General features: G+C 35.4%; 2 protein-coding genes across 2 annotated transcripts in view; one reads left to right on the forward strand and one right to left on the reverse strand.

Annotated features, from left to right (window-relative positions):
* The window catches only part of LOC129280515 (probable E3 ubiquitin-protein ligase HECTD4), a 49,702-nt gene extending 44,193 nt beyond the window's left edge, over window positions 1–5,509 (reverse strand). The window contains exons 1-4 of the mRNA XM_064115649.1: window positions 5,077–5,509; window positions 1,858–4,680; window positions 1,053–1,216; window positions 373–540 (exon numbers count right to left, since the gene is read on the reverse strand). Of these exons, the coding sequence (XP_063971719.1) occupies window positions 373–540; window positions 1,053–1,216; window positions 1,858–1,929 (404 nt within the window). The 5' untranslated portion in view covers window positions 1,930–4,680; window positions 5,077–5,509. The remainder of the gene's footprint in view (window positions 1–372; window positions 541–1,052; window positions 1,217–1,857; window positions 4,681–5,076) is intronic.
* LOC129254330 (mu-type opioid receptor-like) lies at window positions 5,149–11,531 on the forward strand. The gene has a single exon (XM_054892786.2). The coding sequence runs from the start codon at window positions 7,451–7,453 to the stop codon at window positions 8,474–8,476; it is 1,026 nt and encodes a 341-aa protein (XP_054748761.1). The 5' UTR covers window positions 5,149–7,450; the 3' UTR covers window positions 8,477–11,531.
* Window positions 11,532–16,468: the final 4,937 nt, after the last annotated feature.

A 16,468-nucleotide genomic window follows, 5' to 3' on the forward strand; every position in this document is an offset into this window, starting at 1 on the left:
ACATTCCACCCGAGCATGTATATAACATTCATTACTTTTTAATTAATCCTTCAAAATATCTAATAAAACTTGCATTAATCACTTTCTCCATTTGTTTTCCTCCCTACACTAGGGTTAATATGCTCTGGGTGTAAATTTCACTACACCCATGTTTACAGGAGATATTTAAAAATAGATACATTATATTCTTTTACCTTTCACCTTTATCAGTTTCCTAACTCTAAATACCATGCACAAATCAAATTTGACCTTGATCCATCATCTCATTTTTTAAGTTAATGAACAAACGACACAGCTCCACGTATGCAATTACTAACATTGTAATGACTTTGACCTCTGACATTTAGTAGAGCAAAGGCAAAAGGTTCTTACTTGATACTAGACCTCATGAAGGGAGCAGCTCTGCCAGACATCACCCTCAGTCTCTGTAGTGTATCCTTAGAAAGCTTGAGCCTTGGGAGACTGGTGCCTGAACCTTTCTCTTTACTTCCTGATGATGGACCTGTATTAGGCTGCTGTAGCATCTCATGCCAAGCACACCTGTAATAAAAAACAACAATCTGGTTGATGGAACAGTACACTCATCGGCCTGAAGTATGGCGTAAGTTGGGCCATGGTCTAACTCTGTACTAAAATTATGGGAAGTCTAGCCCCGGGGACCTCTCCACTTCGGTGGCGAGGTCCTGAATGCAACCTATCATTGTCACTGGAGTACACGAATTTGCGATGTTTCGCATTATGCTACATAAAAACCAATGATCATAATCAATTAAAAATCTGACGATTAGGATCGATCTTACCTAAACAAACTGACCCCAAACCAGGTTTCATTCTACATATGGAGAGAATTCGATGGCATCGTTCAAAAGAGCATCAATTTTCGGATTTTGTCCCAATTGCGCTATTGCCATGTTTGAAGAAATGCGAAAGAAGGTTCGGCAGATGTGCATATGAATATTTATTAAGTTTACGCAACGTGGGGGTCAAGGTCAAGAAAGTAATCATGGTGCTTGGCAGTTCTAGTTGAAGCAATACACAATAAAGGGACTCACCTCTGGATTATCTTTGAAGACAGTAGGGCATGGCATCGTTCCTCAGCGCCCGTCACCTCTGGTCCTTCGTAGAGCACTTTGAGGAGGCTTGAACCTAGAACTGTCAGGCCGAGAGCCAAGTCAGCAACAAACGGAAGACCACTGGTGCAGTCCTCCGATGATTCCTGAGAGAGGAAATGTACATGCATTAGATCGTAATACAACAAAAAGTGAGCAGACCACGAAGATGGGCCAGCGGCAACATGCAGGCCACGAATGCTAGATGAATTCTTTACAGTATGGTGGTACCCTTACCAAGAAATCAGATATGTTTATTGTATCACTGACCACTTCGCTTATAAAGCTCTGGCCTTTCCTGTCTGACCCTACCGATACCAACAAGACATAACCACTCTTATAGGAGAATGAAACCCTTGCAACAAGTCAACTCGTGCGAAAACAGAAAAATCAAAGAACAAGATCATTTAAAGTTTGAGAGAAATTGGAAAATAAGAAAGCTATGGGCATTTGAATGTTGAGATACCTGACAGACTTGGTAAAAAAAATTTAAAAAACTTCTATTATGTACAAAAGCAATGGGAAAATTGATCATTGGTGATATCATACACTTTGATTGCATTGCCAAAGGTTACGATATCCATAGCATTTGTGATCTCCCCATTCAAATGCTTATAACTTTGGGGCTTTTTTTTAGTAAATTTTTTCTCAAACTCTCACTGATCTGTTTCTTTCATAAAATTCAACTGGTTTCCTCTCGTTAGAAGGTGCTACATAGTACAAGTAAACCTATCTGGATATAGCTCACCTGCGCTCTGACTGTGCAACTAAACCCCCAGAGGGCCTTGTCAGGAGTGTTGTGCTCACGACCACTTCTCATCTCAAAGTTAAATGTAACAGTGTCGCCTTCAACCTATAAAATATTCAAAACCAGAAAAGAAATAATACTTATAACGATAGGAGCATACTCACATTTGATAATTCCGGTAATGTACATGTACATATAAAACTTTTTTAAGCAATAACATTTATTTACTTCTTAGCCCCATAAAGGTTTGTGCTAGATTGGAATTATGAAAGAACTGTTTTGATTGGCTCCTTGTCAGTAAATGTGCATGCAACAATGACTTTGACTGGCTATTGCCATTTAGCAATTGACCACAAACTTTTGAGTTACAGAGCCTTGGACTTAAAAGTTCCACCCATAGTACAACTACATGTATGAATATGAGTGGATTAGTCTTCTGACTTTGAAACAGAGGGTTGTGGGTTCGAATCCCAGCCATGGCGTAATTTCCTTCAGCAAGAAATGTATCCACATTGTGCTGCACTCAACCCGATGAGGTGAATGGGTACCTGGTAGGAAGAAATTCCTTAAATGCTTGACCGCCTGCCTAGGCAGTCCAGCTAAAGCCAGGGTAATAACAATAGCAGGGCCCGCTGGGAGAACAATTTTCAAAACTGAAGTGGCTTCCCTGGGTAAATATATCTATATTATTATTATAAAAGAAGCTACTCAAGTAGATAAGGTACTAAAGTCATGAGGCCAAGACTTTCTGGGAGATGTTTTGGATGTCTCACCGGAGCATGATTAGAGCTTCCAACCTTAATTGTGAAAAATCATATTCTCTTCTTCTTCTTATCCTATTTTCAAGCCTTATATCCCATTTTTCTTTAAAATGTTACAATTTTGAAAACACATACCAAAAATTAACCATTCTTACAAGATTCAAAAGTCCTATTTCTAAGGGGGAAATGCTATTAAAAGTCACTTTCCCCCTTAAAAATCCTTCTAATAGGATAAAATCCTACTAACTAGCAACTCTGCATGATGAAAAGGATCCACAGCCAAATTTGGGTGGGAGATGATTAAATGAATCATGGAGGCTCGGTATGTGGTTGCATAAATACCATTAAAATCATTCATGTTGGCCTGGTTCTGAACAGTCATGAACTAGGCAATTATGAAATCATGAAATATGATTTGAAAATGCTGAAATGCTAGTACTCTATACATGTACCTACAATCTAAAGCATGCCAAGAAAACTAATTAAAAAAACAAAATGACAGAAAGTTGCTATTACATGCATATTACACACTTTTTTCCTGGAGCAGTAATCATACAACAAATCAAAAGCAATCATAGGAAAATTAAAAGCAATCATAGGAAAATTAAAAGTAATTACAGGAAATCAAAAGTCAATTATAAACCCCTTATCAGCAATAGTTATGAATCTACAGTAGGATCAAATCATTGATTAGGAAGTAATCATATCAATCTTCTTCAGGCCAGAACAAGTTTTTAAAATGCATTTGGTTAAAAACAAAGTTGCCCCCTTCATATATACTTAAATGCTGATTGTAGAAGAAAAATGGTGCATTTGAAATTGACGTAGTTTCTCTAATGCAAGGGCAGTTTCCTTGAAAGTATATATATTAATAAACACTATATCATTATCTTCAGACGTTTTAGCTATACAGTATACATTATGCATATTTTGGTCTGCAAGATTTGCCTATGCAGTATTGCATGATACACAGAAATCTGATAAAGCCCTCATGCAGGCTAACTTACAAAACCTCTTTTGCAATATTGTGCCTTACTGCATACCGGTAGTCTAATACTAACTCTCATGTATCATTAAAGATACAAATAATCATATTGGATGACTTTCATTCATTGTAGATGAGTGCAATATTGGCCCCTTTTAGTTTGTAGAATATTTCAGATATCCCATTCTTTCTTAGCCTTTCAATATAAGAAAATAAAATGAAATTTCACAATTTATATTGCCAATGAATATTGAAAGAATTATATCTGATCTGAACTGAAATCCTGAGCGTAAATAAAATGTGTTCCCATACAGCAAATGAGAACAATCATATTGCTTTGTGAAATGAAATCAGAATTTAAAAAAATCCAATAATAATTTGTCCATCACAATATAACCAGGGAATAGTGTAAATGAAATGACAGATTCAGATTCATCATTATCTTTCTTTTACTTTGCACAGAAACATTCTGTAATCAAATAGCCCCACCCACTCCCATTTTCAGGAAGAAAAAAAACAGGAGTGCTTAATAGTGTAGATGAATAAAATATTTGTATCGCGCGCTGGTGAATGTGTTTCATCAGCATATTGGAAGGAAGTTAACAGAAGTTTTTTTCAAGTACACAATCTAAAGAAAAGTACACAGAAGGAAGGAAACAGAACAAAAGGTCAACATCGTTTTAATAATGCATGCTTCACTTCAGACTAAAAACAAGGAAAAACACTTTACAATGTGTCATAGATAAGTGTAAATAACTTTCATTTAAAAGTTAAAGGAAAATATGTGACAATTTGCCAAAACTTGCGCAAACAAGGACTAAAGTAGGAGTGACCTTATTCAAAAGATAATCATACAATGACTTAAATGCATACATGAACATATGTATGTTATTTCATTTGAAAGGGTCATATTTTGCCTGTTTTGATGAAGGAAATATTGCAAACATATTAATATTGCAAAAAAATTATTATGAAATATTTTGTATAATGTTTTAGTTATTGAGTTTCAATCAGAATGTTGAGGGCCATTACCCAGCCAAGTCTTAACATCATTTAATATTAATACAGGGCGTGACACTGGCACTGGTCCCAGACGAGTAAAACTTGCTGTTGGGCAAGTAGTTTTTCAGAAATAGCCAGATTTACTGGTCCGACATGACCAGAAAAAAATATATCAAACTGATACAAATGATATTTTCTCCTCTTTTGTAAATAAAAAAAAATGGCTCTGGCATCTTCAAAAATGGCTCTCCAAAATTGAGAAATGGCTCTCATGAATTATGTTGTGGGGGCAATAAAAGCAATTAAAGTCAGCAAAATAAACTCTTTTTTTTATATATTTATTTAATTTGGGGGACCAGTAAATTTTAGGTTCGGACCAGTAAAAAATTGAAAAATTGGGGATCTACTGGTCCGACATGATCAAGTTGGACCAGTAGAAAAAAAGGTTTAGTGTGGAGCCCTGATTAATACATGTGCAAATGATTAGTCTCCAACTCTATTTCTTTGTATTATTATTGTTTTTAAAGTTTTTTCTTTGTATTGGTACAGTGTATCATTTTACCCATTCTCCACCCCATCTTCTTCCCTTCTCTTCTTCCTTCTTCCCTTCTCTTCTTCCTTCTCCTCCTCCTCTTCTTGACCCTCCTACTTCTTCTTCTCCTCTTACTCCTTATCCTCCCTTTTCCTTGTCTCATTATTTTTCTTTGGCTCTTTTCAGGGTGCTACATAACTTTTTAGAAGCACTTTCCTGGTTGGCCAAGTAAATTTTTTAATAGTTGGAATATGCTTGCCCAAAAATCTATTTCACTTGCCCAAAAAAATCCTTGAAAAAGAGTTTTACCTCTTAAAAAAAAAAGCATTGTGGTTCTATAAACCATTGAAATTCTTTTCTCTCTTTTGACATGAACTGATGTACCTTGTTATTGCATGGCTTTTTCCAAAGTGATTTTATCTTGCCCGCTATGACCAAAATTAGGGTCGATATCATATCAAAAATATCGACCCTAATAGTAGTCATTCCACTGTGAGAATTTAGCTTTCCCAATTTGGGCAAGTAGTTTTGGTCTTTGTTTCAAAACACTTGCCCGACTAACTGTTACTTGCCCCGGGCAATCGGGCAAGTGCTTATGAAACACCCTGCTCTTTTCTTCTTCTACTTCTCATGACTTTAATAACTTGAAATGAAGTTTAATCTATAATGATGAGATTTTTATGTACAGTGATTTTAACATTATACAGTTGCTTATGACAGGGCCAATATCTTGATCAGGGGAGCGTTTCATCAACATTTTTGTCTGACAAGTTGTCAGATCTGACATCTTTCCTTTATTCTGATTGGCTGACAAGCACTGCAACTATGGTAACTGTCGGATAAAATGGGACTTAAAACGTCCGACATGTCCTTTCATGAAACACTCCCCTGAAGTAACCTTATTCAAAGTCTGAAATCAGATTTAAATCATGAAATCTTACATCCATTACATTTTTTTTTAAATGGCAATGGAATTCATTTTTTTTTCTAGTCACTTTTGATGAATGAAGATTTGTAGAAATGATTAGTTTGCAGGTGGGGCAAACCACAGATTATGCAGAGTATTCAATCCAGCCAGAAAATGTGAAGAAATACAGGGTCAGGACGTGTCTTTCCTCCTTTTATGTAATTTCCTGAAGTGAAATTTGAGCCAAAAGATAAGCAGAAATTGCACCTATAGGATTTCCGACCTCACCGCAGTACAATCTGTTTGGTTGGATAGATCACGAAACTGAGACTAACAAGACAGAAGAACTGTCAACATAATAACTTATTTAACATAAGAACTGTCGCTTGTATCAGCTTTATGAAACATCCACCTGGATTCCTCCGAACAGAAAATCAGAGCTGCCAACCTGATCACGAAATTTCAGTATTTCAAATAACTGATTAAAAAAAATTATGAGAAAATCATTATTTTCAAAGCAATACCATAGGATGACACACAAACCTAAACTTTATCAGTATTTTGCATGGAACCATCAATTCTTTTTCAGTACTGTTTACTGAAAATCAGTACAAGTTCGCAGATCTGGAAAAAGCAGTATTTTATAAGATGCCTAATCGATCCAACACAATTGACATCTCTATTATGTAACACACAAATTTAGAAACAAACAAAATTGTGGTATTTTCCCTCACAACAAACTTATTTGATTGGTGGGTGTACATGTACCCTTTAAACTACCTTTTTTTCTCCCTAAAAAGATTCATGCCAGTAGAATCTCCCACTCAACAGGATATACAATTAAGTAGTCTGCAATAACTAAACCCAACTTAAAAGTATAATGCATTCCATGGAGTTCAATTTTAAAAAAAATCTTCTCAGAGTCTTTTTTAAAGAGATTTTAAATAGTGAATTTGAAAATGTTTGTTTTCTTTTTCTTTTATAAATGTCAGGATAGTTTGAAGTTGATGATTTTTGAGTGAGATAACTCACAACTAAGAGGTTTGTGTATGAAGACTATCCTCAATTACTTTCTGCTTTGAATGAACCATTCCCACTTCCCTGAGCAACATCCTTCCCAAAACTAAAAAACCAAATTTGGTATATAAGTGGGAGTGTACTGAAGTCTCCAATTTAATGAGGTTTGGTATAACTGTCACCATCACACCAACCCTTTGGTGCTCCATCAAGCATTACTAATACCATCAACAGAATACTCTGTGAATTGATAGATGTTTTAGTCTGCTTGTCAACAACCATCAAAAGGCAGTGGACAAAAAGTTACACTAGATACTGGTACTGGTTGTAAACAAGGGTGAAGAATTTGTCTCTGTAAGATCAAAAGTGGACAAATATTGGAATTCAGGATGGATCTCGAAAGTGCTTTTGAAGAAGGTTTCGACGAGGATATGTTTTCGAACATGACAAATTACAACGGAACAACAGGGGTCAATTATCCAACGAGGGTGGTACTTGCTATTGCTTTCCTGATCATGACCGTGGTCGGCATAGTGGGCAATGTCTTTGTGATTGGTGCGGTGATACTGTCACGGAGGCTCCAGACACCGATGAATGCCTTTGTGGTGAATCTTGCGGTAGCCGATCTCCTGGCCTGTGTTACGTTCCCTACTCAGGCAGCGAGTTTGCTGGTGGGCTACCCTGTCTGGTTGTGTGTGATTACAGCACTCATGGACATCACCTCCCTTGGATGCAGCCTCATCACCATCACGCTGATCGCAATCAATCGCTTCATCCTCATCACCAAGACAAAGAACGTCTATCAGAAAATATACACTCCTATGAACCTGGGGATCATGATCGTCATCGCCTGGGTGATAGGTCCTCTCTGCATGATCCTGGCATCTTCCAGAGTCTGTGGAGTCTACCTGGTGAAGCATGGTGCCGGCTACCTAAGCTGGTTGGTTCCCATCTTGCTCATTACAACCCTGGTCATCATCCTGGTCTGCTACATACTCATCTTTCTCTTCATCAAACGCCACGTGGCACGCTCCATGGCAACGTCCAAGCGCCTTGACATTTCCATCACCAAGAATCTCCTTTACGTGGTCTGTGCATTCTATGCCTGCGTCCTCCCTTTCACCATCGTGGTATCGACGGGCAGATTCTTCATCCCACCTGGGGCTCTTGTCACCGTCGAGACCTTCTTCACGGTCATCCTCTACATGAACAGCGTGGTGAACCCGATCATCTATGCTGCAAGGCATCCAATCTTCAAGCCCATCTTTGGGTATATGATCAAGCGCCAGTGGCATAACATACCGGAACCATCGCGACTTGCCAAGTCATTCGGGACGGACCAGAGAGATGGATATTCCCTGGACAAGAGCATATCAAGCAGTGTCAAAACAGAGCTTACATCAGCTTATGTGTAATTTTTTCACCTTTCAATGTTCCTTCTTAACTCATCTTATCATTGTGTCATTTGAATGGAGATGGCTATATATGAAAAGCACATTAAAAGAACAACTTTGGATTAATAAAGCTCAAATACATGTAGTTCTCACTCACATAAACCCTTGGAAGAATGGTGTTTCATGAATTTAATCTGTGTGACTTTCAATTTATAAACTACATGAATAGATCATGTCTACATGTACATGTACATGTATCTTACTCCTTATTTTCTTTGACTCATCAACTGGTATCACAATGTTTTAGAACACTGTAATATGTTCAATGACTTTATCGATCACCTGGATCTTTTTAGGGCACCCATGAGCATATTCATGTATAGCACTTAAAATATGTTCATAGATCTTTTTAGGGCATCCGTGAGTATATTCATGTATAGCACTTAAAATGTGTTAATAGATCTTTTTAGAGCACCCATGAGCATATTCATGTATAGCACTTAGAATATGTTGATATCTTTTTAGAGCACCCATGAGCATATTCATGTATAGCACTTAGCATATGTTGATATCTTTTTAGAGCACCCATGAGCATATTCATGTATAGTACTTATAATATGTTCAATGACTAGACATAGATCTTTTTAGAGCACCCAAGAGCATATCCATGTATACTGTAGCATGATTAGCATCTCACCAGCATTCAACAAAATTAAATGTAAATAAGTCCAATTATCAAGGTCTTTTGCAAAGAGAAATCTTTTCTTTATATTTGTACTTTGCTTTTGAATATATGATGCAATGCATTGAAATTTCATCAAAATCTAATAGGCAAACTTGATCTTATTTGTTGGGGCAGACTTGAAAAAATGCTGTGAAAATGAACATATACACACAATAGGAATATGGTGCCAATTTCTAAAAGGGAAGAAATATAATAATACACTGTACAATATCTGAAAAGTAATACAATCTAATATCTTTGGAAAGTTAATTTATGAAAGGTTGTGTGATGCCAGTAACTGTGGTAATCATTCATTATTTATATACAATGTTACAATGTGTGATACACATCATTATCACTATATACATGTACGGTTATTTTCCTTTAAAAGCAACAGAACTAGGTTTAGCATGATGGATGCTGTTTTTTTCAAAGGAAGTGATTGGATTGGATAACTAAGCAACAGAAAAATACTTGAAAGTAAATATTTTTTTTAAAGATATTGTGCTACATGTATATTGTCCATAACTGAAAGAAAGTGAATTGTATTGTATGACAACAAACGTAAACATGAATCGTATTAATCATGTTTGATTGATGAAGCACGATTTAAAAAAAAACTATTAAAGAATTGAAAGAAATATCATAAAGCTGAGTCAGAAACTGGTCGTGTTGTCCAAAGAGATTTTTTTTTTTTTCTATCATGACATTGGGAACAGAATTCTGAGAACACAAGCATTAAAATAATGAAATCATTGCTTTTTCCCAAAAATTATCCGTGGCTTCAAGGTCATGGTAGGCCTACAATGTAAATATTTGTGTGAATACCATGAACTGGCAGTGCATTGCCAATGTGGGTATCCATAACAAGCACTACATTTACAGTTGATGCTATACAATAAAATACACAATATAGAAAATAAAGGAAAATATATTTAATCATGAACATATTTATTTAAAAAAAAAGTTCTTTTTAAAGCCTGAAAGTTTCTTTGTATGAAGCTGACCAACACAGAGACAACTTAAACACCCTATGAATTTTAGGATTGTAAATGGTTGCATTGCTACTTTTATTTTGTTTATACATTAAAGAGATTTCTATATAGTTCTTGTGGATACCATGCTTAATCCTTATGCCTAGCACTGTAACGTGTGATATAGCTATTACCACGGTGATTGATTTATATTTTTTTCAAAAAGGTGATTGATAGCACCAAAGGAGGATGAAATTTCCTATACATGTATATAAAGTTACATAATTTTCACCAAATTATCAACTGTGTATTGAGATGCTTGTTGACATCAATGATTTTAGAACAGATCAGAATTCACATTTAAATGTGAATAAAAATGACTGAAAAATTGAATCATTACAAATAATATGATCACGTTGTGGACTTGTGGTAACCTAAAAAATATGATTGTCAACAGTAACGCTTGATGAAACATCTCTTCTAAAGGTAAAAAAATTAAAAAAAGGCAAAAGACAAAAAAATAAAAATAAAGTCATTTTGATGCACTTATCAATTCAGCAGCTCTTATAAGACAAGTTCAGTGTGGAATTTCCTTTAAAATGAAAGCCAAGGGATAAAATATATGCTGGTAATATCAGTACCAACAATGTGGTAACAAGATCACGAAATGAAGAGAAGACAAGAGCTAAAAATGTGTCACTCATACCAGTGATCTTGTTACAAGATGATACTTGGTTGCATTTTATTTCAATTGGATACTATGAACTAATTCACAAACAAATTCCTTATTCTGGGAGTTGATGATGAAACATTTCTACAATTTTCATTATAAAGTTTAAATAAAACACAAATATTAAACTGTACATGTTTAGAACAGCTTGCATTATGTGTTTCAAAATATGAAAGTTTGTTTATAAGTTCCAATTAAAAACAAGGCCCTGTTCCTGGTGATGTCTACAGTTTTTAGTTTTTGTGTGTGTGAAGTAAACATGGACATGATCTCCTTTCTCCTTGTTAAATGTTAATCTGTTCTTGAATGTTTCACCTTTGTCTTTTCCTGAAAAGTATACATTCTGTGACTAATCCACCTGTAAAACAATTTATGTACATATTGCAATGCTGAGACACTTGAACTTTCTGAGAAATGCAATTAATATTGTTATTTATTTGAAAATTGATATTGTACTTCATTTCATGAAATATAATTTCAATGGTTCCTCATACATGTAGTATATAGAAGCTGATTAGTAGTTGTTTAGGATTGAACATTTGCAATCAATCCTCAGTAACCCTAATGTAAAGGAAACGAAACCTAAATCTCTTTATCTTATCCCTGGTTTTACAATGCAAGATATTGAATAAATCAATACTACACACAGATAGTTTCAGTCTATTTTATTCATGGATTTATCAAAGGGCAAATTTTATGACGATATGTGGTCATGAATGGTACACAAGTTATGATATAAGTGGGGGGTGAATGACAAAGGGAACAGGAAGGAGAGATAGCAGGGGTAGAAGAAAAAGAAAGAATGAAGGAAGGACAAGGAGAAAAGGATAAGGAGAAGAGGTGAAGGATGAGAAAGAAGGAGGAAGACGGAGAAGCACAGGAAGAGGATGGAAAAGGGTGCACGATGTGCGTATGGTGCGACAAATAAATGAGTGATGAAAGAGAAGGTGCAGGAGAAAAGGAGTAAGAGGAAGAAGAGGAGAGAGAGAGGAGAGAAGGAAGATATGAAAAGTATTACCAGTGGTGGGTGGAAGAGGAGGAGGAAGAGGAGGGGAAGAGGAGGTGAAGAAGAGGAGAATGAGGAGGCAGTAGAAATACAAATGAGGCTCAATCGTGTGATGTATAGGAAAAGAGTGCTGAAGAAGAATATAAAAGAGATGAAGACAGTACGTAGATAAAAGACGAAACAGAAGAGAATTTTAAGGAGAAAAGGGGATACAGAGAGGGTAGTGGATTCAAACAGAAACAGGAGTGAGAAGGGTGATAGGATGGGAAGAAAGAAGGAATTACAATGTACATTCTCTTGAGAAATGCTCCTCCGCTATTCAGTTTCAATCATTCAAATTTTGTGGGCCTTTGTGATTTATTATTAACAGAAACTTAAATCCACTTTTTATTTTTTCCACAGCTAAAGATGTTTATACAGTGCATATCAAAAAAAAGTTTACACTTTGAAAAAGCCCTGGGAATTAAAAAATATACAACAAGTGGGTAATTTTTTCACATATATTATTGGGGTTGGGTCTCATCTATCCAATGAAAGTAACAATCTTGACAGAATGTTACACTTGAATGAGCACTGTCCATTTTTGTAAAGCTCGCAGAAATCTGTTTGCACAGAAACGCTCGTTTTCATGCTGTGTCAAGGGGAAAAGGCGAAATTAAACTTACCCTGCGAAACATTTCTCATACATTTATCTTGCACTTTGAGTCAATTTAAGTAAAACGGATACATGCAAGCATTTTGCCACCAAAATTAGAGTTTTAACACTTAGTATGCACAACTTTTACCCTTTATGTGCCAGCTGGATCTGAGGACATATCTAAATCCAAAACAAAAGCTTATATCAGACATCTCCAAAAAAATTCACTAAGTTTTTATCATTTAAAGTCGCTTTACATTTCATTTTTCATTTGATAATTGTTTCTCCACACTTTTCCCAAGCTTAACGATGATTAACAAAATGAAAATCACGCCTAAACCATTTCATGAAAGTCAGAGCTCACTCAGCTCAGTGTAAAGCAAATATCGTCACGATGGCCTCGATGTGTGGGGGAGTGGGGTGGGGCGCAATGGCACTCTTCGAAGTGTTTCGGTAAAGGAAACAAGTTTAAAAAGGTAGAAGATATCTTCAAATCAATTTCACTAGCTAAATTCCATGTGTTCCTCATGATTAAGGTCTACTTTTATTCGCATAACTATTTCAAAGTTCTGCGCAAATTGTTTTTCACTAACTTTTCAAAAGTAAGTGGTGCTCACTCAAGCGGAAATATTTTTCGACATTTATATCGTCATTTGCTTAAATGGATCTGTACCAATGTTAAAATGTCGAAAAATCTTCAGGATATTACAAATGTATAATTTTACAGGACTTTTTCTAAGTGTAAACTTTTTTTTTATACGCACTGTATAACCAAAGTTTCACACCCCGAGGACACATGCAAAACCTCTTTGCAAACAACCTTGATCATACATGTAGGTATGATACACCAAGGCTCCACATTAACTTTTTTTGGTGGTGGCCCGTTCGGGCCACCAAAACCATCAAATAATTTTTTTTGGTGGCCCGATATTAAAGTTTGGTGGCCCGAAAAATATAAAGAAAAACATTAAAAATGAATAAAACAAACTTCTGAAATATTAATTCTGCAGCCACTACCACTAAGTTACTTTCACTTTATACATCTTGTATGTGAACCTTGTTTGCTGTTATTTTACTTTGCTAATTGATAATTGTTTCTATCGTTGTAAAAATGAAATGATTGAAAGTGAATAAATGAATTGTTTTGTTCGCAGGTTGTGTGGACTTTTTTTAAAATCTCTGTATAGAGATAATGGTAAAGTAAATAAATAGTGCATAGCAAACTCAGATAGATGTACAAAACAATGGTTTTTCCTTCCTTCCTCTTTGAATCCTAAAACCTAGATTATGCATGCCCCAAATCCAGTTTATTTCTGTTTTCTCTTTTGCAGCATATTATAGAAGGAGAAAATCACAAAAAAATATGCTGCAAAATTAGAACAATGCATAAAAGGGGGAAACAAACGATAATAATTTTCAAAAAGTATATAACAAAAAGAAAACAAAAATAATAAAAGAAATTAGTGAAATAAAACAAAAGAAAGAAAATGAAGAAAGAAAAAAACAAAGAACAGGGAAAAAAAGAAAAAAGAAAAGAAAAAAATTAGAGAGAAAAAAGAAAAGAAAATGAAAGAAAAAGTAATAGAACAAAGTTAATATAAAAATGGGAAAAAGGGAAAAATTAAGAAGCCATTACATACATTTTTTAACAGCTGTGGCAACAGTCTATTCTGACTGGAATATAATTAAAAGCCAAGCAAATAATTTTCACTTACCTTTTGGGAATGGCACATTTCTATTTTTATATCCTTTAGTTTGTATTATTTTATTTTCAGTAGAAACATATTTTTTAATCAGGTATATTCAATGGGAAGGGGTATAAATGGTTTAACCACTGTAAAAAAAAATGAAAGAAAAAAAAAAGAAAACGGCAAAAACTATATCTGGAAAAAAAGTGTGAGAAAAGTCCTTCCCTATATTTGCCAAAATGTTGGAAAAAAAATCACATTTCATATCAATGAAATGCCTTCCCAAAGTATTTACTTTCTCAAGAGTGGTTTAAGAAGTCATTTATAAACAAGAAAGAAAGAAACTGTCTGTTTGTTTAAGGCTAGAAAATACACAGCTTCGAAAGAAACCAGGTATCAACATACATACAAATGCACACGTGGGACTGTGATGTACTTGCCTATGTGTTTTCATGTGTATTAATTCATGTGGAAATCGGTCTTTTTTAGTCAAAAGAGAGGTCATAATTCCTCTTCTTAATACTTGCAAATAATCAGGGTACACCAGATTTTCGTAATATAGACTGTAGAATTGCATTTCATTGGTGTAAAAGGTGACTTTGACTTAGATTTTCAAAGTTCTGTGGAAGATTTCTCAGCAGCAACATTTTTTATCGCAGCTCCCTGAGTCTGAATAGGCTGAGTTAGATTTAGAGCACAGCTGTATGCAGTGGCTTCATGCAAAGCTCACGCCAGCCGGCCGGCGCGGCTGGCTGGATAATAGCTACTGTATGCTATAGCTGTAGGCCTAATATGCAAACTTTGTGTGTGTGTATTTGTGTGTAGATCAACAAAAAGGGCGCATGACGAACTGGCTTGCAATTTGAGCTGTAGAAAGTTGATAAATGCGTGCAAAATTGGGAGAAAAATTGCGCTACTTTGAAAATTATTGGTTGCCCGATTCGGGCCACCAAAACTTAACATTTTATCAATAATGGTTGCCCGAGGTGAATTTTTGGTGGCCCCGGGCCACCGGGCCACCGCTAATGTCGAGCCTTGGATACACTGTTTATTAGATTCATCACCATGCATGACAGAAAACTCATAGATCACCCTCGTATTACAATATGAAGGAACAGCTGGCCAACGAAATACTTCCTTGATCGAATCTTGTATAAACAAGGTAACTTCTAAAAATAATTTTAAGAGATGGATGGCTGATAATGTGATAGTATATGGGCCAAAGGGATTAGGTGAAGGACAACGTATTAAGGAAACAACAAACTCAATTGTTCATTCCTTTTAGGGGAATTTCAAGTTTTACTATTGTTGCTAACTGATAAACTCTTTTCATGATATTTAGCAAGAATATTATATGAGAAAGACCATTACATAGCACTGCCCATCAAAAGCTATGACATTCCAATGATATAGAAAAATGCAAATATATTTGGGCAAAAAATGATAATCCAAATCCATATTTTATTTTTCAAAATAGATATCAGAAATAGAAAGACTCTGAAAATTCATTTTGCCCTATGGGTCAGGCAATCACTGTGCAGCACCAGAATGACGTTGCTCTTCCCCTTACATGTAAATAGCTTAACGCCAAACAGGGTAGCAGCAATTCGCATTAACGTCTTTTGGTCTGATGCGGCCGGGGCTTGAACTCCCGGTTGTGACATGGACGCTCAACTGATTCAACATGCCGGTAAACACAATGAAACATTGTATACAATTTTAATTGCACAAAGCATAACATACAAATGATACATTTTTAGAACATCTGGTATTATTTTTTTTTTTCAAAATATGAGAGATTTTCTCATTGTTGAAAGATGCTCTAAATTCTGCAAAAGATGATTTTTTTGTTTTCTTTTCATGCATATGTGAACACAATTTTTTAAAAGTGTGTCAAAAATAGTCACCATACATACTGTACATTCATAAATGAGGATCAGCTATGAAGACCAGCGACAAGTTGCTAACCCTAACCAATTACATTTTCACAAAAATACATCTTTCTACACATGCTCACACACCCATACGCAGACACACAAACTACAATCCCATTGAACAATACAAAACTTGATATGAAAATTATAATGTGTGAAAAGCTCCACAAATGCACACACAATAAGTGCTTTCATCAGTGCCTTGAGGAAGCGCTCACACTGGAAGTAGAAGAATCCAAGGTTCCATGGCATTTGCTCCTCTGACAATTACTCCGCTGTAAATTCCACATACTAATGGAATGACTAACTTTAACTATGGA

The sequence above is a fragment of the Lytechinus pictus genome, chromosome 2 (genome assembly GCF_037042905.1).
Source record: "Lytechinus pictus isolate F3 Inbred chromosome 2, Lp3.0, whole genome shotgun sequence".
Classification (NCBI taxonomy): domain Eukaryota; kingdom Metazoa; phylum Echinodermata; class Echinoidea; order Temnopleuroida; family Toxopneustidae; genus Lytechinus; species Lytechinus pictus.